At 34.0% G+C, this 23,753-nt stretch overlaps 1 protein-coding gene across 5 annotated transcripts in view; it reads left to right on the top strand.

Moving 5' to 3' along the window:
* DMXL1 (Dmx like 1) overlaps nt 1–23,753 on the top strand; it is a 124,429-nt gene that overhangs the window by 65,383 nt on the left and 35,293 nt on the right. For 3 of the 5 annotated variants that reach the window (XM_061150938.1, XM_061150937.1, XM_061150941.1), the window contains 7 exons: nt 217–465; nt 5,908–6,086; nt 11,603–11,739; nt 15,193–15,278; nt 16,448–16,649; nt 17,900–18,017; nt 21,123–21,185. In XM_061150938.1, the coding sequence (XP_061006921.1) occupies nt 217–465; nt 5,908–6,086; nt 11,603–11,739; nt 15,193–15,278; nt 16,448–16,649; nt 17,900–18,017; nt 21,123–21,185 (1,034 nt within the window). The remainder of the gene's footprint in view (nt 1–216; nt 466–5,907; nt 6,087–11,602; nt 11,740–15,192; nt 15,279–16,447; nt 16,650–17,899; nt 18,018–21,122; nt 21,186–23,753) is intronic. The other 2 variants (XM_061150940.1, XM_061150939.1) reach the window with 1 other exon arrangement.

Genomic DNA, 23,753 nt, shown 5'->3' with positions numbered 1-23,753 from the left:
TATGTTATTCCCAGTGTCTATATAAATTGAACAGATAGCTCAACACTTATGCATTAACTGCAGTAACCTCTAGTGGTCTATGAAACTGTGGAAGAAAATATTTTTATCCTGATGCTATAACATTTTTTCAAAAATTAGGAACTGTAGTTAATTTTTTATTTATTAAATTTATTGTCAGTGGTAGCTAATGGTAACTATATTTGTTCTTTCTCCTAGGAATAACTTCTCTAGTTCAACTTTTGAATTCTTCTGGGGAGGAAGCCCAGTCAGGACTTACGATCTTGCTTTGTGAGATTCTCACAGCAGTGTATCTTAGTCTTTTCATTCATGGCTTGGCAACACATTCTAGTAATGAACTATTTCGAATTGTGGCCCACCCTCTAAATGAAAAAATGTGGTCTGCTGTATTTGGTGGAGGTGCGCGTGTTCCCAGCAAAGAACAAGCACACTCAAAAGCTTTACCTGGTTAGTTTTTAATCTGTTTTATTTTATTTTTGAAGGCTACCACTTTATTCATCTGAATGATAACTTTGTTAAATGTAATTACATGTTAATTTATTCACAGAAAGTTATGTTATAGACCATTTTCTTAGAGCGTGAATAAATAGTTTTATGGAAAACATACAGTATGAAGTTTCTGGTGTAATTATTAAACTTTAAGATACTGGTACACCAGTGATTAGAGCTATCTAATGTAATTTAAAATCTTTTACTATTGAAATTTTCGTCTGTTTTGAAAAATACTGTAACACTGGTTTTTGTTCTATCCCAAATACAGACTCTCTCTTCTTTCTTTGGCAGGAAGGTACTTTGCTATGCCTAGCCCCCACCAGGTAGTGGTATTCTCCATGGAGTGTGTGGGCTTTTCCAAAGCTCTTTCAACCATCAGTTCTCATAGCCCTCCCAGTCTTGCAGGCAAGATATTAGCTTTAGAAATAGGCTTTTACAGTTCAGCTTGCTTTGTGTTGTTTTGGAAGGGTTGGGATACAGTGGGCTGATTTTATTTTGTTTGGCACTTAGAAAATTGAAAATTTTCCATTAATCAAGTCATATTTTTGATTTAAAACAATGATTAGCATTTTAGAAAACCATCCCTACTTCTTTTAATTCTGCTTTAGTTCTTCACTTTGATGTTTTCTATTCCTTAGACTTTAATGTATTTTTAAATGGGTAGAAATAAGGAAATATCAGTGCTAATCGTGGTAAATCAGACTATGGCTTGAAGTGACTGGAAAAACATTTCAAATAAGGCTGCTTTATGTTTGCGTATCATGATTCTGACCATTAGAGATTTTGGATTTCTAAGTGTTCATAATACCATGTAAAGTAAATATTTTAAACAATTCTATTATCTTTTCTAAACTTTCTGGTGTTAAAACTATATATATTTATTTAAAGATTGAAACAAGCTTTTTGACCTGAAAAAAATCTTCATGATGTTTTCTGCCTTTGTTTTCTTTTTGTGATTTATTAGCCCATATATGGTAATCTTGGCTTTCAAATTTTAAATGATATTTTAATTTCTATAACATCTCCTTTGAAATTTTTAAAGAGTAATTTCCAGTGCTTTATAGAAAAGACTAACATGAAATTCACATTGGAATATATACTTGACTTTCAGATATTTGAATTCATTTAAAGAACTTTCAGAGTCTAAGAGGGAGTACAGTTTATAGGCTTACTGAAAGTGAAAACTGTGATTTTGTTAATGTAAAATGTTATAAAGGGGATAAATTCTTGAAATAGAATGTCCACACACTTTTGAAAATTTAAAAATAACATTCTTACTAGCCAGTCAGCAACTAACACATGTATATGGAATTTAGAAAGGTGATAACGATAACCCTATATGCAGAACAGAAAAAGAGACACAGAAATACAGAACAGACTTTTGAACTTTGTGGGAGAATGTGAGGGTGGGATATTTCAAAAGAACAGCATGTATGCTATCTATGGTGAAACAGATCACCAGCCCAGGTGGGATGCATGAGACAAGTGCTCCGGCCTGGTGCACTGGGAAGACCCAGAGGAATCGGGTGGAGAGGGAGGTGGGAGGGGGGATCGGGATTGGGAATACATGTAAATCCATGGCTGATTCATATCAATGTATGACAAAACCCACTGGAAAAAAAAAAAAAAGCAAGTCTCAATTTTAACATTTCTAGAACATTTCTGGGCACAGATACATAAACAGCTTTACTCGAAGTCCAGGTCGTTCTTCGTTTAACCACTCAGATTTAGTTGTTTGTAGTTGCAAATACCATATAATAAACTCTTATCTCACCACTTATCAAATCCTAAGTAATCAAAGTGAAAAAATTATCTGCATCTATATATTTAACCTCTTAGATTGGGATATGGTATCCAAATAATACAGGATACTTAAAACATATGGTTTACTCAGTGGTGAGGCTGGGTATAGCCACATATAAATTTTGTGATACTCATGGTCGATAAAGAACCCAGAAACTGTTCTGAATACGATCTGTCATGGATGTAACTGAAAGAGCATTTACAGAAAACATGCATGATATGATTCATCAGTTTGCTAACCAGAAGAAAAAGAGTACACTCATTTAATGATGAAGCCAAGGCATGCTGTTTCTAAAGCTGATTTAGTTTGTAAAGGAGCTGGTAGAAAAAAATAGAAAAACAGAAAAAAGGGAAGAAGTGAAGATAGTAAATAGCAAAGGCCATAGTAGTAATTAGAAGTAGCAGTCCTGTGAGGCAGATAAACTGACAGTTGGAGAGACAAAATCTGAGAACAGAAAATTGGCAAAGGGACAAGCAGTGGTGACTTTCAGTGTAAGGCAAAGTTCTGAAATCTCAGTTTTTGAAGGCTTTATTATGTTGTTCTGAAAGCATACCAACTAAAGCAGCACAGCAGCTTGATAAATTTTCAGTTGCAAGTAAGTAGCCTTGCGTGTTTGAGTTACTATTAAATGTAATCATGATGTCCCAGGAGTGTAATTGTGTTAGATAATATTCAGTATACATTGTTGACCAAGGGAATAAAAAGATGTGTTAGAAAAGTTGATCTGAATTCAGCGAAAAATAATATATATATTTATTTTTTAGTTTTAAGTATAGCACAATGAAAACGGATAAGTCTAGAACATTTCATTTTCCTGACAACCTGTTCAACTATTCAGTATCAATGTATTGTATATTGAAGATGAAACACTTTCCTTATAACCCTTGAAAATCTTTTAAGAAGTTTTTTCATACACTTGGTACTGTGAAGGTTTTAAAAGTCACTGTTTTCCTTGTTCTGATATAAATTCTGATTTTAGAATACTTTACAAAAATGGTCTTATGAACTAAATTATTTTTCTCTCTACAAGTCTATTATATAGTTAATGTACTGTTAATGACATAAAATTTAAATATGACTTAAGCTTTGTAATGTGAGAAAATGATAGATGATTTTTACTAGACTAGCTTGGCAGTTCAGAATCTTAACAAAAATGTTAATGTACATAAATCAGTATTTTTTAATCAAACAATTTACTTTGTGATTTCCACATATGTTAATATGGGATTTACTTTTTTCTAATTAATTAAAACTAGTCTGGGTGTATGTTCATGGAGTTATTTTGTTATTATGGTAAACTTTTAAAGTAGATAGTTGAGCAGTAGCAGTTTTTGAAAAATTACTTTTTTTTTTTGTTAACAGTTAGAAATCCATACTTTTGCTTTTTATTGCATTTATAAAGCAAAGCAAAATATTTTAAGAATTTTTGTTGTGTTTCATAATACTTGCAGATGAAAGAATTGTCATTAATTCCCATGCATAACTTAGTTTTGTTAACCCACTTTCTAGCTTCTTCATGCCCCTTAGAATTCACAAAGTCTCTCTTTATCCAAATTCCTTTTCATTTCTCCCTAATGCTTATTTTTCTTTTATTACTATTAGAGTAGCCATTTACTACCTTAGTAATGGAACAGTGCAGTTTGTATCCACATAGTGGCATTCATATGGCTTGATATTTTATTATTAGCTTTTTTCAGAAACAAATGGTGATGCACCCAGCAGCAGTATATATAGTCTCTATTGTAGTGCCCCTGAGCTTCATGACTACCTGAACCCAACATGATTTAAGCCATAAAATTGTCTTGGGTCTTGCTGCAGTTTGAGGGAAAAGTGGGTGCATCTACTCTGATGACAAGCTTCAAGTCATTTCTTGTTTCCTAGGAGATAATCACTAAGTCTTTTTACTTGTAGCATTTTCCATAATATATCATCCAGTACTGTGAACCTGTTTGCCATTTCCCCCCTGCTCTCCTTGTTCATCAGAAGTGTTTGATAAGAAGTTTTTTCCTTCTGAAATTGAAATCTGTAATTTTAAACATTTCCCCATAATGTGGTTAATTTCATTTTCATGTCATGTGTCTGGGTTCACACACTATACTTTGAAATGTTTTTCTCCCTTTTAAAAAACTGAAAACAAAACAAAACTTTGTTTTGCTTTAAAAAACTCTACTAATTTTTATCACATAGCAAACTTGGTAGAACTATGAATTTAGCCTCGTAGTATTTTTCCCTAAACATTTATATTCACATCATATGCCTTCTTATAATCTAAAAACAAAATAAGCAGAATAGTAATATTGGAGTCAAATGACATTTATCTTGGAACACAGCATTAATTTTTGACAGATAAAAAAATACCTTTAGATTCTAAATTTTTTGCTCAGTGAGAATTTGGTAAAACCATTATTTAAGTTTTAGAATGTATATAAATGTATGCAACTGATATATTAGAAACATGATTGTTGATTATCAATTGTTTATAAGATCAGAGAGAAGAAATTACACATTGATATGATGGTTCTTTTTAAAGTCGTTTGAAAGATTATGTAATAATCATAACACTTTTTAGCAGTCTCTTAGTATACTAATTTTATGCATTTTATTTTTTTCTGAAATGACTAAGTTATTCTGTTAGAGCCAGCTTGGCTGTAACTTTATATAAAGCATGAGCATGCTATTTATGCAAGCTGAGTAGCTTCAAGCAATAAAGCAAAATTGTATTACAGCACAAATACTTGTATTCCTTGGAAGGTGAGTAACTTCTTGCTGGAAGCATTGAAGAAGAATATTGGTTTGCCTTAACTTGGAGTTGTTTACTTATCTATTAGGCCATGCCTGTGTCCAGGAGATCCTTGATTTTCTACTGGTGATTTGCATCTTGTGACTTAGTCTTGATTAAAGATTTGTATAACTTGTTTTTCTTTGCTTATGCCCTTAATATTCTAAGGTAAAATAATAAGGGAATATTGACTCTAAAGTGTTTAGAAGTTAAAACAATAAAAACTGCATTTTCTTCCTCTTCTTTGTATTCCATTGACTAGAAAATTCTATCTCTAACCATTTCTAAAAGTCTGAATCAGTTTAGTAAGTAGTGGTGGTGTTTGACCTTTTTAATATTTTCAATGAAAAATAAGTAGTAGTTTTTTAGGGGATAAAAGGCCACGTGATTACTGAAGAATCTTAGAATTGTTATCTTTAATTAATATTGACATCTCATGATACTGTTTTCCCTGCCCCCACCCATGAAATTCTTTAAAAAAAAAAAAAAAAAGATGTAGATACTTTTCTGTCATGGTCTTAGCTAAATTATGGACTCATTTATAGGAAGATATTACATCCTATTCCATATACAATTTACATATACAATAAATAAATGAACATTCAAAGAGTAAGGGACAAGATGAGATAAAAACAAAGATGGCTATACAAGATGATTTTTTTCTCACTTCCTCCACTTACCTTACTATCATAGTAATCTCAGTTTTGTGTATGTACTTATTTGTAGTTAACCTTAGGTCTTATGTAAAAATAGATGAAATCAGTGCAATGAAAATTGTGCTTATTTTAGTAATACTTTGTCTTGTTCTTATTAGTTTCTTCACTAGTGGAAGAAGGAGAGAAACAGAACAAACGTTTTAGGCCATCAAAAATGTCTTGCAGAGAATCTGCCTCAGTGACCTCTTCCTCACCACCAGTAAGCCAGGAGACACTGATTGTTAAAGAGAAGTTCATTCCACCTGAGCTCAGTATCTGGGACTATTTCATTGCCAAGGTAATACAAATGTTATCCAAATGATGATTTGTATAGTTAAACAGAAATGAAAATGTTTAAAATAAGTGTAATTGTTGGTATTTCCAAATATTTTCCCACACAGGTTTAGAAAATGTTCATTTTATCAGGATAAATTATCACAGAATATATCCTAAAATATTTTGGGCGTATTTAAACTATTTTTTAAGGCAATTCTTGTATCAATTAAGATTTTTGCATTTTAAACAATGCAACATTCTTAGGAAGATGGAAAGATACATTGGCTAGCACGTTAATGCTAATGTGTGTATGTTAGTTGCTCAGTCTTGTCCGACTCTTTTGCAACCCCATGGACTGTAGCCAACTAGGTTCCTCTGTCCATTGGACTCTCCAGGTAAGAATACTGGAGTGGTTTATCTTTCCCTTCTCCAAATGGTAATGTACTTGGTAGTGATTAAGGAATCAAGACTGCCAAAAGTCAAAGTGCCATTCAAACTCTTAATTCCTTTTCTATACTATAGTCCTACATTGTCCTGATGTACTCAGATTTCAGTTTTTAGTTAAATAACATCAGTCCCTCAACAATATTGTTCAGGTTTAAAGTTACCACAATTTATTCAATATGAGTAATTGCATAAAGTACAGACTTTCCTGCTAGCTCTTAGTCCACAAATCACTGTATAAACAACAGATGCAACTCTTGATCAGTGACCAATCACAACAATTCTTTCAAAGTCTGTTGGTGATTGGTCATTTAGTACCTTTTATTCAGTATTCATTTCATACACAGAAAAGCATGTAGTTAGTTGTCTTGCCTCCCTACCTCCCATAATAAATGCAAGTGACGTTTTACAAAACTGGCTAATCAGAACAGGAAATTTGACAAAGTCAAGTGCAACTGGCAATGAAAAGTGAGTACTGGAAAAAAAATTCAAATCAAATATGAATAAAGTTTTAACAAAAATAGCTAACTTTGAGATTTAACATTGCTGTCATTTGAGAGACTTTAGATGTGCAATCAAGGGAAATTAGTGAAGACCAGCTTATCACCATAAATGAGGAAAGTTTGACAAAAGGATGGAGATGACCGAGAGATACTGAAATTGGAAAAAAAACAAAAAAACCTTCACAGTACAAGAACCGTGGGTAATATTTCACAACATCAAAAGTGCAATAAAAAGTTGGATATTGATACAAAGTTAGAAAGGAATATGACAATTTGCTAACAATTAGAAAAGATACTTGCTTTGTATTCTGGGTTTTATAAAGTTAGAAGGCCAGCACTATTCAAAGTTTTCTTGATAAATTTTTTACAAAGAAATAAAACACTTTAATTCTCACTGATTCTCATTTTGCAGTTACAGTATACTAAATAAATATTATTTTTACTATTTTCTTTTTCCTATACATTTATAGTTGACGGTAAGAATTTTTAGTGTTTTGATGAATTAATAGTCACAGAACACTTGTAGTTTTTTCATTGATTATTAAGGTTTGCTTTGCATGGTTTCAACTTGCATCTGTAGTTTTACATTCTTGTCCTACCATGCCTAGCAAGAACTTCTTGTATATATCCTCTTCTGTGGACAGCCAAATTCCCTCACATTCTGAACTTCTAGATTTTTTCCTTACTACCTTGTATTAATTGACTCCTCACTATTTCCTAATGACACCAATCCCTGAGGCCTGTTAGGCAGTAGATTTTGTTTTTCTCATATCCAACATGCTTCAGGGTAAAGAAGGGCATTTGTATCACCTTGTTTCACATTGCCTTTTGCAGTCATTGATTCATTCAACAAATGTCTATTATATGCTTTATTTATATTGGAGTATATGTCATCTTCATTTTTGAAGCATAGTTCCTTTTGCTGGGTATATGATTCTTGATTAGCAAGGCCTTCTTTAGTTGTCTTGTTCCTGGATTTGGTTAATTTTCTGGCTGGTCTGCCTTTGTTCCAGTGTGTAACACAGGCTAGTTGAGATGTGAAAGTGTTAGTCCACTCAGTTCTGTCCAACTCTTAGTGACCCCATGGACTATAACCCCGCAGGCTCCTCTATCCATGGAATTCTCCAGACAAGAATAACAGATGCAACTGGAGTGGGTTGCCATTCTCTTCTCCAAGGGATCTTCCCCACCCAGGGAGCGAACCCAGGTCTCCTTCATTACAGGCAGATCCTTTCCTGTCTGAGATGTTGCTGCTGCTGCTAAGTCGCTTCAGTGGTGTCTGACTCTGTGCGACCCCATAGACGGCAGCCCACCAGGCTCTGCCGTCCCTGGGATTCTCCAGGCAAGAACACTGGAGTGGGTTGCCATTTCCTTCTCCAATGCATGAAAATGAAAAGTGAAAGTGAATTCGCTCAGTCGTGTCTGACTCTTTGTGACCCCATGGACGGCAGCCTACCAGGCTCCTCCATCCATGGGATTTTCCAGGCTGCCCTTCCCTAATTGTTTGCTGCTGAAGACTCTTGTTTTTGACAATGCTGCTGGGCATGGAATTTTTTTTTTTTAATTTATTGAAGTATAGTTGATTTACAAGGTTGTGTTAATTTGTTTTATAGCAAGGTTATCCAGTTATATTACATTCTTTTTCATGTTTTTGGTTATGGTTTATCACAGAATATTAAATATATCAATAGTTCCCTGTGCTATATAGTAGGACCTTGTTGTTTACCCATTGTCTATATAATAGTTTCCATCCACTAATCCTAAAGTCCCATTCCCCACTCCACCCCCATCTTGGCACCCACAGGTCTATTTTCTATGTCTGAGTCTATTTGTGTTTCACGGATAAGTTCATTTATGTTATATTTTAGGTTTCACCTATGAGTAATATCAAATGGTATCTGTCTTTCTCTTTCTGACTTCATTTATGATAATCTCTAGGTCCATCTTCAGCATTATTTCATTCTTTTTTATGACTGAGAATTCCATGCTCTCTCTCTATATATACACACACACACACACCCCACATCTTTTTATTCATTCATCTATTGATAGACACTACTTAGATTGTTTCTATGTCCTGGCTATTGTAAATGGTGCTGCAGTGAACATTGAGGTACATGTATCCTTCCAAATTGTAGTTGTGTCTGGTTTTATGGGCATGGAATTCTTATTAAAGACAGCCCTCTCTGGCCAGGCAGGCAGAGTTCTTTGTCTTCACAGACTGATAGAACAAATGAGTCACAGAGGGCAGGGCTCGGGCTAGAAATAGCCCCTGGCCAAAATGCTAGATGCTCACTTTTACCAGAGATTGAGTAGCTTTTGTTGTTGTTGTTTCTCCTGGCCACACAGCATGCGGGATCCTAGTTCCCTGAGCCAGGGATCGAACCTGCACCCCTGGTAGTAGAAGTGCAGAATCTTAACCACTGGAACACCATGCAAATCCCTCAGAAGTTTTTCTTCAATAAAAACTTCTCTGTGCATTTGATCAGTTTCCAGTATCTTTAAATGATTTTTTTGACAACTTTTTTGGGTTTCCCTGGTGGCTCAGATGGTAAAGAATCCACCTGCAGTGCGGGAGACCCAGGATCGATCCCTGGGTGGGGAAGATTCCCTAGAGAATGGAAAGGCAACCCACTCCAGTATTCTTGCCTGGAGAATTCCCATGTACAGAGGAGCCTGGTGGGGTACAGTTCATGGGGTCACAAAAAGTCAGACATGACTGAGCGACTAAGCATCGTGCAGCACATTACTTCTTTTTGGGCAGAGGACTACCAAGCTATTCATTCAACTCTTCCAGAAATTCTGCTTCTCCTGCTGTGTTTCTTTATTGAGCTTCCTTGAATCCAAGATTTTGTTTTTTTCTCAAATTTCCCACATCTCTTCTTTCATCCTCACTCAACTGATGACCTCATAAGTCATTTAAAAAAAGGAATCAGACAAAATTCTTTCATCACTCTGTCATGAATCTCCCAATCTTATTCTCTCCTCTTATTTACTATTGAGGAAACATCTTTCCTATCAAAGGCTCCAGTGCTAGTCTGAATCCTGTCCTTGATTTTCTTCTCTAGCCTTCTGTCTTCTCTATTGTCTTTTTCCATCAGAACAGAATTGTGCTCTGCTGTCTCACATCCCAAATTCTGCTTTGACCCCCCAGTTTTTTCCAGCTGTTATCCCATTTTTCTGCTTCTCATTCTCCTTCAATTTTTCAAAGGTGTATACATATTATCTCTCTTATTACCACAGGTCCCCTTCACTTTTAGTCATTGTATGGCTTCTGACACAACTGCCCCCTGAAACTGCTATTACTAAGATTCAAATGGCACTCATCTGTTATCAAATGTAATGGAAACTTCTTTATCATCATCTTACTTGACCTCTTAGCAGTGTTCAACCACGTGACCATTTCCTCCATTTTGAATTACTTTTATCTCGTTCTCTTGATACCAGTCTCTTCTAGTTTACTTCCTAACTTTGCTCTTTATTCCTTTGAAATGTTCTTTCTTTATCCTTCCTTTTCTACCTGACCTGTGAATCTTGGTCTTTAAGATTTGGGTTTTTTATTTTCTTCAGTACTTCCCCTGTCACAACTAGAGTCTTCCCATTTTAGTAATTGGCATCTTCATCCATGTAGTTGCTCAAGCAGAAACCCAGAAATTGTCTTCTCTTTCTCTTTCCCAGGTATACTGTGAATGTGTTATTTATCTCCATCTCTGTGACTGACAACTGTATCCAGACTGCCAGCTCTTGCCAGACCTACACCTGTATCTAGACTGCCAGCTCTTGCCAGCTGATGCCTCCCGTTTCTACTCTTCCCATTTGACTTTTCTCTAAAAAAGGCTGCCATAGTGATACTCCTAAAAGTATAAATATCAGTACCTGTACTCTACTTAAAACTCATTGGTGGCATTCCATTACACTCTTGACTGTGTTGTTCAAAAACCCTACCTGATCTGTCACGTGCTATTCTCGTCTATTTTTTTGCCAACACTATCCTCTTTAGTAGCCGTCAGTCAAATTTCTTTTTTCCCATGCCAAACTTTTTTCCTTTATTAAAGCCTTTTTGCATACTATTACTACTGCCTAAACTGCTTTTCTTCCCTCTCATTATATGACTTATTCCTTCTTGTCCTTTTAAGTCTCACTTAAATTACACTTTTAAAGAGGCCTTTCATGGTTAGCTTATCTCAACTCTTTTTAATATTGTTATTCCCAGTGCTGTTTTTTTCTTTATAACACAGCTAAATTCAATTTATATTTAGTTTTCTATTATTTGCCTATTTTTTCCCCACTAAAATATGTTACGTGACACCAGTGACTGTGTATATGTATTAAATTTTCTTATATTGAGTATACTTTTGATACATAGTGGATGCTGAATAAATTTTTTGTTGATATGATGACGAAATAAGGGATCCAACTGAAGTGGTATTGAAGGCATAGACTGTCAAAAAACAAACAGCCTATTACTTGCTACTTTACTTTCTTATAATGAAGTACTCAAAAATGGGATAAATTGCTGATACTAAGCTATATAATTGCATGTGTTAAGTCATATAGTTGGATAATAAATTGTATAACTTTTTTCTTTTAGCCATTTCTACCTGCTTCCCAAGGTAGAGCTGAATATGATTCAGAGGAGAGTCTGGAAAGTGATGATGATGATGATGATGATGATGTTTTAGCTTCAGATTTCCATCTCCAGGAACATTCTAACTCAAATTCATATAGGTATGGAATATTTAATTTTATTTATTTATTTTTTGTTTGTTTTATGTAACTGCATTTATTTTTTTTTCCATTTATTTTTATTAGTTGGAGGCTAATTACTTTACAATATTGTAGTGGCTTTTGCCATACATTGACATGAATCAGCCATGGATTTACATGTATTCCCCATCCTGATCTCCCTTCCTGCCTCCCTCCCCACCCCATCCCTGTGGGTCTTCCCAGTGTACCAGCCCCGAGCACTTGTCTCATGCATCCAACCTGGGCTGGTGATCTGTTTCACTCTTGATAATATACATGTTTCGATGCTGTTCTCTTGAAACATCCCACCCTCGCCTTCACCCACAGGGTCCAAAAGTCTGTTCTGTACATCTGTGTCTCTTTTTCTGTTTTGCATATAGGGTTATCGTTACCATCTTTCTAAATTCCATATATATGCATTAGTATACTGTATTGGTCTTTTATCTTTCTGGCTTACTTCACTCTGTATAATGGGCTCCAGTTTCATCCATCTCATTAGAACTGATTCAAATGAACTCTTTTTAATGGCTGAGTAATATTCCATGGTGTATATGTCCCACAGCTTCCTTATCCATTCATCTGCTGATGGGCATCTAGGTTGCTTCCATGTCCTGGCTATTATAAACAGTGCTGCGATTAACATTGGAGTGCACATGACTCTTTCAGATCTGGTTTCCTCGGTGTGTATGTCCGGGAGTGGGATTGCTGGGTCATATGGCAGTTCTATTTCCAGTTTTTTAAGAAATCTCCACACTGTTCTCCATAGCGGCTGTACTAGTTTGCATTCCCACCAACAGTGTAAGAGGGTTCTCTTTTCTCCACACCCTCTCCAGCATTTATTGCTTGTAGACTTTTGGATAGCAGCCATCCAGGCTGGCGTGTAATGGTATCTCATTGTGGTTTTGATTTGCATTTCTCTGATAGTGAGTGATGTTGAACATCTTTTCGTGTGTTTGTTAGCCATCTGTATGTCTTCTTTGGAGAAATGTCTGTTTAGTTCTTTGGCCCATTTTTTGATTGGGTCATTTATCTTTCTGAAATTGAGCTGCAGGAGTTGCTTGTATATTTTTGAGATTAATCAAAGATGCCACAAAAAAAAAAGAAAACTACAGGCCAATATCACTGATGAACATAGATGCAAAAATCCTTAACAAAATTCTGGCAAATGGAATCCAACAACATATTAAAAAAAATCATACATCATGACCAAGTGGGCTTTATCCCAGGAATGCAAGGATTCTTTAATATCCTCAAATCAATCAATGTAATACACCACATTAACAAATTGAAAGATAAAAACCATAAATGATTATCTCAATAGATGCAGAAAAAGCCTTTGACAAAATTCAACATCGATTTATGTTTAAAACTCTCCAGAAAGCAGGAATAGAAGGAACATACCTCAACATAATAAAAGCTATATATGATAAACCCACAGCAAATATTACCCTCAATGGTGAAAAATTGAAAGCATTTCCCCTAAAATCAGGAACAAGACAAGGGTGCCCACTCTCACCACTGCTATTCAACATAGTTTTGGAAGTGTTGGCCACAGCAATCAGAGCAGAAAAAAAAATAAAAGGAATCCAGATAGGAAAAGAAGAAATGAAACTCTCACTGTTTGCAGATGACATGATCCTCTACATAGAAAACCCTAAAGACTCTACCAGAAAATTACTAGAGCTAATCAATGAATATAGTAAAGTGGCAGGATATAAATTTAACACACAGAAATCCCTTGAATTCCTATACACTAACAATGAGAAAACAGAAAGAGAAGTTAAGGAAACATACCATTTATCATTGCAACAAAAAGAATAAAATATTTAGGAGTATATCTGCCTAAAGAAACAAAAGACCTATATATAGAAAACTATAAAACACTGATGAAAGAAATCAAAGAGGACACAAATAGATGGAGAAATATACCGTGTTCATGGATTGGAAGAATCAATATTGTGAAAATGAGTATACTACCCAAAGCAATCTGTATATTCAATGCAATCCTTATCAAGCTACCAACAGTATTCTTCACAGAACTAGAACAAATAGTTTCACAATTTGTATGGAAATATAAAAAACCTCGAATAGCCAAAGCAATCTTGAGAAAGAAGAATGGAACTGGAGGAATCAACCTGCCTGACTTCAGGCTCTACTACAAAGCCATAGTCCTCAAGACAGTATGGTACTGGCACAAAGACAGAAATACAGATCAATGGAACAAAATGGAAAGCCCAGAGATAAATCCACACACCTATGGACACCTTATCTTCGACAAAGGAGGCAAGGATATACAATGGAAAAAAGACAACCTCTTGAACAAGTGGTGCTGGGAAAACTGGTCAACCACTTGTAAAAGAATGAAACTAGAACACTTTCTAACACCATACACAAAAATAAACTCAAAATGGATTAAAGATCTAAATGTAAGACCAGAAACTATAAAACTCCTAGAGGAGAACATAGGCAAAACACTCTCCTACATAAATCACAGCAGGATCCTCTATGACCCACCTCCCAGAATATTGGAAATAAAAGCAAAAATAAACAAATGGGACCTAATGAAACTTAAAAGCTTTTGCACAACAAAGGAAACTATAAGCAAGGTGAAAAGACAGCCTTCAGAATGAGAGAAAATAATAGCAAATGAAGCAACAGACAAAGGAATATTTAATTTTAATCTTTAAAAACTTTGTTGTTTAATTTTGAAAATAATGCATATGAAATTATTAGGTTGGTGAATTATAATGTGTTATAACCTAGATCTGAATTGTTAAGTTCCCTTCCATAACAGTGATTCCATAGTTAATTTTTGATTGTGTACTTTTGACAATTTAGAGTAATAAAAACCAGTACTCTACGGGGTAAATTTTTCACTCGGAAAAAAAAGAAGCAAAAATGTCTTTGTTTAATTAAAAAAAAAAAAAGCAAATCTGAAGTATATCTCTTCCAGCTGAGTCTTCCTTTATGCCGTTTACAGATACTCATGAGTTTCTGGTTTATCCTTCTGTTTTCAAAAATAAGCTTGTGTGTATGTAAACTCTTATTTCTGCTGCTTTCTTACACAGAGGGTAGTAGGTACCATATTATATGTAATGTTTATAACTTGCTTTTTATTTATTAATACATGCTAAAGTTCTCTTCATATTAACATTTAGAGATCCTTTTTTGTTCTTTTTTATGGCTACCCTAAAATATTCCATGATTCAAAGCTAGTTATTCAGGCATTACTCTCCTGATGGATTATTCGGTTGTTTCTACTCTTTTGCTATTGCAGATAATGCTGACATGAGTAACTGCATGTGTATATTGTTTTGTTTTTGTGGAGGTATATTTTCAAGGTAGATTCCTAATAGTGAGTTATTGGGACAAAGATTAGTGTAGTCTTCTCAATCCCTAAGTAAATTTTTAACAAACTTATTGCTTTATTTATAGTTGGTCATTGATGCGTTTGGCAATGGTGCAGCTGGTGCTCAGCAATTTGAAGACTTTCTATCCTTTCGCAGGTCATGATCTTGCAGGTAATACATAGCTTGACATGAACTAATATTGCCATTGCTTTTGCTTTACTGTTTTGTATTTTTTTCACATAGTGGAGAAAAAGTTTAGTAACTTCCTGCTGGTAGAAGATTGGGTTCTTTTAACCAAAGTAACCATCTATAAATGAGTCTATCATATTGTTAGTTGCTGTTAGAAAGACAGTGTCCAAGAAAGCAGGGAATGTGAAGCTGATGTGATTAACTGCACTGAGACTCGGTTTATAGCTCTGGCCAAAGAGTTGGGTATTTCCTAGTTGTAGACAAAGGAGACTAAACAAAACCAAAAATGTAGTAATTAATAACTCTTACGGATTAAAAGGAGGAAAGAAAGGAGCATGGCAGTATACCAAGTAGTTTAGCTGTGATCTGTACTTTTATATGTATATATAATATACACACACATATATATATAATACAAGGTAGATGCTAAAATACTAATTTAACCAAAAATTATTATGGACTATATTGGATTGATGGAGAGAGGGGGAGTTTATTCTTATATTCCATAGTAGTAAATCAGTAGATCACTTCTAAACTTGAAAAAACTCAAGAATTTGCAGTAAGCATACTATTTAGATTTTTGAAGGTAAAAAGCAGGAATAGCTAAAGACTGAAAGTAGGGTCAGGACTTAGGAGTATGGAAATGTAGACTATAAAGTGTTGAGTATTGTAGTAAGTATTACTTCACTTTTTTTTAACCTTGTGTATTATTTTAATTCTCAAAAGAAGTCTAAGTTATATGCTGTACAGAAATTGGGCTGATACAAAGGTTTAAAGCAACTGATTTTCCTTCCAGACATATTTTTATAATATTCAGGTACATTTTTTTCATATGAAATTAAACTCAGATGCAGTAATTCCTATAGCAGTTATTTAAATCACAAGTCACAAATGTTATTTCAAGTTCTAGTGATAAAGGTATGATGTAATTTTGACCTAAATTGCCCTTTTTCTGTTATCCTAGGCCACTAATTATGTTGAAATGCTGTAAAGATTTACAGCATCCTTCTTTTCAGTCCTCTGGATTTCTGTGCTCACCTCTCTTTCATGTCTCCTCTGCCAATATGTGTCTATCTTATTTCAGTCGTTTTTAAGATTGAATATAGCATTTTATTGCAGAAGATAAATGTGGGTCAATTTTCTCTTTTTAGAGCTTCCAGTTAGTTCACCACTTTGTCATGCCGTTCTAAAAACTCTTCAGTGTTGGGAACAAGTTCTTCTCAGACGACTTGAAATCCATGGGGGGCCACCTCAAAACTATATTGCCAGTCATACCTCTGAAGAGAGTGTTTCTGCAGGTCCTGCAATTCTCCGCCACAAAGCTTTGCTGGAACCTACAAACACTCCTTTCAAGTAGGTTTTCATATGGATACAATTCTGAGTTTTACTAAGTCAGAATGTTAGTGGTATTTCAAGAAGAAAATGTTTTAGTGCTTCTTACATTTAATTTGCTGTCCTGGGCTCATATCTCTGTCTTTGTGTGGTGCATATTGTAGTCTGGATGTTAGCAAACATTTCTGACAAAGGTTTATATAGTAAATATTTTAGGCTTTGCTGGCCCTACAGTCCTTGGTGGAGCTGTTCAACCCTGCCATTGGAGAGTGAAAGCAACCATAAACAATAAGTGAATGGGCATAGCTGTGATCCAATAAATTTTTTTAAGTTTTATATAGGAGTGTGATTGATTAACAATGATCTGTTAGTTATAGATGTACAGCATAGTAATTCACTTACACCCATACAAGTATCCATTCTTTGTAAAATTGTTTTCTCATTTAGGTTATTACAGAATATTGAGCCAAGTTCCCTGTGCTATACAGTGGGTCCTTGTTTCTTATCTATTCTAAATATAATGGAGTCAATAAACTTTATTTTTTAATATGAAAGGTAGGCTGGATTTGAACTGTCGGCCAGTGTTTCCTGACACTTACTTCGGAGCAGAGCTATTTGGAATAGTTTTTTAGCAAACTTTTTTTACTGTACATGAAGAAATAAAGCATTTGCACCAAAAGATAAATCAGTGCAGTGCTTGCTTCCTTAAGAAAATTACTACAGAAATGTTAACTGAATAAGCAGTGTACTTTGTGGCTTAGTGACATAGTTGATTTCCATTCTTTCACAGGCTCTTCCCTCATTGCTCATTAGTAACAGAGTTCATGGGCTAGTACATGTTCACAGACAACACTTTGAGTGGCTTTGTTTCTGGATCTTTTCTAGGAAGCATACCTCTTTTGTTAGATCTTACATTCTTAGGTTAAAGGTCAGCAAACTGCAAACCATGGGGCCAAATCCACACCTCCTTCTGTGTTGTCAATAAAGGTTTATGGTTTATAGCCACACCCTTTCATTTTAGTATTACCTATGGATGCTTTCCCACTTCAGTGGTGAAGTTAAATAGTTGTAGGAGAGAACATATGGCCCACAAAGCCTGAAATATTTACTGTCTCTTCTTTTAAGAAAAATATTACTGATTGCTACCCTAGATGATGTGGTCTGATTCTAGATAACTTCTTATTATAATCATTCATATAGCACCAAGGACATGTAATCAGGTTACTCAGAAGTCTCTGAAGTGCACAGTGAAATACATTGCCTCTCTGTAGGTCTAAACACCGTCTGGCACTCTCTGTGAAGAGACTTTGGCAGTACTTGGTGAAGCAGGAAGAAACTCAAGAGACCTTTATCAGAAATATATTCACAAAGAAGAGGTGTCTGAACGAGGTCTGTATAAATAAAACTCATTTGCTATTTTATTATTAATGGCTTGCTTTTTTAACTATAAAAAGTAGGTTGTATTTTACAGACTTTTATAAAAATTCATTTTTTATGTCATAAATGTGTATGTTAATGCATAGAGAGAGTTGGTATTATCCTCACTAGTTTAAAGTAGCTAATTCAGATGTAGTTGGCACTTTTTTCCCCCCAAAAAATACTGTTTAACTTAGAATTCTGTATCTTGTTTCCTGATTTTGAGTTGTCATGACTACCATTTGAGACAAAGGGGAAATTTCCCATCCTTTTCATGTGATAAAGTTTATCTTAGAAATTTCATTGAAGCTGGGTTTTTATACTGAAAACATATCAAATATGTACATTTTCTTTTTATTGTATTGATTATACTTAGTACAATTTTATAATCTCAGTTTATAATTATACTGCAATTGGTTGATTGTACCCTAATGTTATCATAATACAGATGTATCTATCTCATTTAGTTCAGTGCTACTCATAAGTCCAGTTTGATATGGGGAACTTGTAGTGGAATATAAATTAACATATTGCTTCCTTCTTTGAAATAATTTTTCTATTAAGAAGTATTCCATAAATTAAGCAGTGGGTTTAGTGATGTAGTTAATTGCTTATTTTCTCATGTATTGGTAACAGAGAGTTCAAGACTGGTGGCTGGTTTATGGATCACACTTTGAGAAGCTCTGAACTAATCTGAAAGCAGGCTTTTCAGTTTTTGAAGTGAGAGGAAAAAAGGAAGACATTTCAGTTGGAAAAATGAGGAAATAGAATGGCTTCTTAAAGACAAGTTAGCAAAAAGCAAGATGACATCTAACCTCATTGGAAAAGGAAAATTACTTATGTCTTGCCTGTCAGTTTAATAACTAATTTGTTAGAGGCGACTGCGTGTATTGTTATTTACTGTTTGCCTGATTATGTAAATATATTTGAATTAGCCAAGTCAGGAAACAAAATACTTAGTATTCTTGCTAACTTAGAAGACTTTTGATACATGTCTAGTCAAACAATAGATAAAATTAAATATAGCACAAGTTAACATATTTATTTTTAACCTTTGCTGAGACATATCTTAAATATTTAATATATGTATTACTTTAAAAGAGTTGAAGAAAATATTTGGATAAATAAAATTGAAAATTGTGCTATATAAGAGTGTCAGAGTAATTAGAATGTGTTTACTGGTAAGGTGATATTTCTTATTTTAAACGTACCTTTGACTAAAATAATATATTGCAAGGTAAAGCTTCCTAGTAATGATATACAAAGCAATGCTGCATTCTGAATAAAAAGCATGTTTTACTATGCTTGTTATTACTACTTTGATTTCTTTGATGCACCTTGTAATATGAACATGCAAATTTAACATAGTAATTTCAAGTACAAATTTTTTTTTTTAAAAAACCATTGCCATATTTGATAAATATAGTTGTGAAAGTAAAAACATTTCTCCACTACTGATATATTTAGTGCATTTGGGAAATGAAATCATTCTCAAAACAAACAAAACAAAAAACTAGTTTACTACTAGATTGTCTAGTTGAATCAGGAAATAGAATCATTACGGGAATAGAGCATAACTAAGCCAGAATGCATAAGGAATGGTAATGACAAATAAATATAGATGTACCTGTTAAACTCATCTGCTGTTTTATTCTTAGCTTTCTTAGGAGTTTCATAATATCTTAAGAAAATTTTAGTTATTTTTGTATCGTAATTATTTTAATAAAAATCATGAATATGGATGCTAGACTATAAAAGATTTTAGTTATCATTTAGCTAAATATTTTCTCTGATTTTAGTTTTTATAATCTCCAAAATAAATATAATACACTTTCAGTATTTGATTAACAGATTTAACTTATTTAAAACCCAGCATGATTAATGGCAGTTATGAGAAATTTATTGTTACTGCTTTATTGTTTTATTCTAAACAGTGATAATTACATTTTCATGAAGGAAATATGAAAAGAAAAATTTTACCTAGTAAAACATAGATTAAATGGAATTAAATAAAATATTAACTTTATACAGTTGGTCCAAAATTATTTAATCTTTACTGGAAAGTTGACTGGCTTCATATAGTATTTTCAAAATTACTTTCCATCTCTCTGTTTTATAAAATGATGATTATACTTAAATGGTTGAGCCCAAGTCTCCGTGACTTCTCAGATGGTTAGAAAATAGATATATGACAGGCCCTGTATTTACAGTAGAAGTTGGAGAGTATTCTGAGGGTGCTGCTGTTTCTTTATTCCTATATGTGTTTGGAGATGAAATTTCCTTCATCTGACATGAAAGTTCTGGTGTATCCTCAGATCTTTTCTTTTCCTATATAATATATATTGCTGGCATATACATTTTAAAAATAGTAGTCCTTCACTGTTTGTACTTATTTAAAAGTAAAATACAAATATAGATAGCTGCAAATAGACTATATCCTAATCAGTCCCAACCCCCAAAAAATGCTTGACAGCAGCTGTCATCTTAATCCTCAGTTTCTTTTTTTGTTTTGTTTCATTTTCTAAGAACTTAAGGTCTTGAACCATCTCCTTCTTTAACAAGTGCTAATATCCTCTTTAAAAAAGAATATGTGGCTCCAAGCATTTTATTTACTATTTCTGGCTAAGTCAGTAGAAGGAGTTAGAAATCTTGAAATCAAAGTTTCTGATCAGGAGATTTTCCTTGAGGAATGAGATATCATAATGGAGACAAGACTTAATAGTGTGTAAGAGAACAGTTTGACTTTAATTTTCATTTGATAATACTCTGGCACTAGTAGCTCTGAAATTTATAGTGTAAAGTACTCTGGACTTAATCTTGCTTTAGTGTCAACATTTCAAATGAGTGAAGTGAGTAAAAATTTCTTAGGAAATAGAATAAAATTTATAGTGATTGTTTCTCCAACCCCCAATCATGCCTCTCCACACATATTTCGTTTAAAATATATGAAATTTTAAAAGATAGTTCAGTATTGTTTTCTAGTAAATTTGATTAAAAATAAAAAGAAATATCCCCAGTATTTTACATGTTACATCTCATCTTTACTCTTTGTCATATGATTATTCTTTCTTGATGAAGTCATTAGAGGACAACTGTGAAACCATCAAAAATTCTATGATGGAGGAGCCAAACATCAATAAGGTACAAAATATCATTCAACTGAAATTAGAAATTGCATTCTTTAATGGGAAAAACAAAGTGTTTGCATTTTAGTTCTGGACTGGACTTTGTTTCCAATGCAATTAAATTGTTGCATTACTTTTTAAAGTAATTAATTACCTCAAATTACTTTTTTTTTTAACAGGTTAAAAATGGTAACCATAAAAAAATGTTTCTGTTTTGTTTTTAAGAGAATGCAATTTTAAACAGAGTTGAATGTATCCTGTTTTGGCTACAAATTTTTATGAGTAAATAAAACTAAAGTTCTCAATAAAACATAATTATAATAGGTATTATAGAATTATAGTAGTATTGTTCTATTTCTGCAAGTATCACTTTTGAATAAAATTCTCTTCTCTGATTGTAATTACTTAAAATATATCAAATAATATTATGTAGCATTTATTTTAGCTCAGATGGTAAAGAATCCGCCTGCAGTGCAGGAGACCCAGCTTCAATCCCTGGGTTGGAAAGATCCACTGGAGAAGGGACTGGCAATATTCCACTTCAGTATTCTTGCCTGCAGAATTCCATGGACATAGGAGCCTGGCGGGCTGCAGTCCATGGGGTCACAAAGAGTTGAACACCACTGAGTAACTAACATACACACAGCATTTATTTTACTAGTACCAGTAGCATATAGCACATTGCCTTATGCATAGTAAGTACTCAAGGTACTTGAGAATAAGAGCAGATAGGGTGAGACTTTGTACAATCATAAAATAACTCCCAGGTGTTTTTAATGATTACCAGGCAAAGAATATTGAATAACTGTGTGTTTGATAGAATTCACCAGAGAAATTATCTGGGCCTGGAGTTTCTAAATCTACAGCTTCTGTTTTTTAACAGATAAAGGGTAGTTCAAGCTATCTGTTTCTTCTTGAGTGAACTTTCTTAGTCCATACCTTTAAAAAAATTTTTCTGCTTCACTTCAGTTGTCAAATTTATTGGTTAAAGTTATTAATAGTTTTCCCATATCTTTTTAATACACAGTAGAATCTGTGGTGATATTATCTCTCATTTCTCTGCTATAATCTTGAAAACAAAATTATTTCTTAATATTTATATTCCCTAATTCTTTGAGTATTGATGTCATTTTATATTCATCCAGTTGCTTCCCATTTCCTTCTGTTATGCCTTTGATATTTTTTAGAGCTTATCTTCATGTTTGTTTTATTAAATCATTAGGGTAGTGCTGAAGTACTCTGGGCATACAGCTTTGTATTGCAGGTCGTAGTAACTGAAAACCGCTAATGAGACCTTTCCATAGATCTGTTGTGTGACACTGAGGTCATTCCACTCTTGAAGCCTCATTTACTAAGGCTTCAACTTGTAAAAATGAGAGTTGATAGTTTTAAACATGCTGCTGCTTTAATTGAAATAGCAGTAGAGTCCTGGATTTAGTCTGTTAGAGGTTTCCCTTCTTCTCCAATTCCTAAAGAAAGCCTTGTGGAACACAAATACTATTCAGATCAGTTTCTGCATAAAATTTCTTTTTTAAAAAAATTGTGATAAAATATGTCTATAACATTTACCATTTTAATTGTTTTCAGTATACAGTTCAGTGACATTAAGTACATTAAATATGGTAGTGCAACCATCATGAAATCCATCCCTAGAACTTCTTCATTTTCCTAAAATGAAGCTCTTTACCTGTTAAACAGTGCTCCAGCCCCAGGCAGTTACCTTTCAGTCTATGAATTTTACTACCCTCAGTACCCATTATACTTGGAATCATACAATATTTGTCCTTTTGTGACTGGCTTATTTCATTTAGTCTAACATCTTCAAGGTTCATCCATGTCACAGCATATATCAGAACTTTGTTTCTTTTCAAGGTTAATAATATCCTGTTGTGTATATATAACATATTCTGTTCATCTGTTCATCTGTTAATGAGCATTTGGGTTGTATCCCATCTTTTGGCTATTCTGGGTAGTACCGCTTTGAGCATTGGTATGCAAATATCTCTTCCAGTCTCTGCTTTCATTTCTTTGTGTGTATACCGAGAAGTGGAATTGCTGGATCATATGGTAATTCTTTGGTTAATTTTTTTATCTGCATAATCTCATAAAATCTCTTTTAGCATTAATATTTGGATTTCCCTCTCGTATATCCAGCCCAATCACATTTTATAAGCATGACTTGAAACCTTATTTAAGAAGACCTTTAAGACCATATTCATTGTGATTTTTTTACTCTGATTTTATGTTGTATGACTTTTAATGTTTGTAGCACACAGGAGTTCCATATTTTTATTTGCCAGTATCATGTCCCTGGTAGCTTGGACGGTAAAGCGTCTGCCTACAATGTGGGAGACCCGGGTTTTATCCCTGGGTCGGGAAGATCCCCTGGAGAAGGAAATGGCAACCCACTCCAGTATTCATGCCTGGAAAATCCCATGGACCGAGGAGCCTGGTAGGCTACAGTCCACTGGGTTACAAAGAGTTGTACACGACTGAGTGACATCTCTTTACTTCACTTCACTTCACGTCATGTCCCCACTTCCTTCCTTTCCCAGCTTTGATTCCATGAGCCCTCACCATCTGA

The sequence above is a fragment of the Dama dama genome, chromosome 9 (assembly GCF_033118175.1).
Source record: "Dama dama isolate Ldn47 chromosome 9, ASM3311817v1, whole genome shotgun sequence".
NCBI classification, from domain to species: domain Eukaryota; kingdom Metazoa; phylum Chordata; class Mammalia; order Artiodactyla; family Cervidae; genus Dama; species Dama dama.
This window is presented reverse-complemented; position numbering and strand designations above follow the sequence as displayed.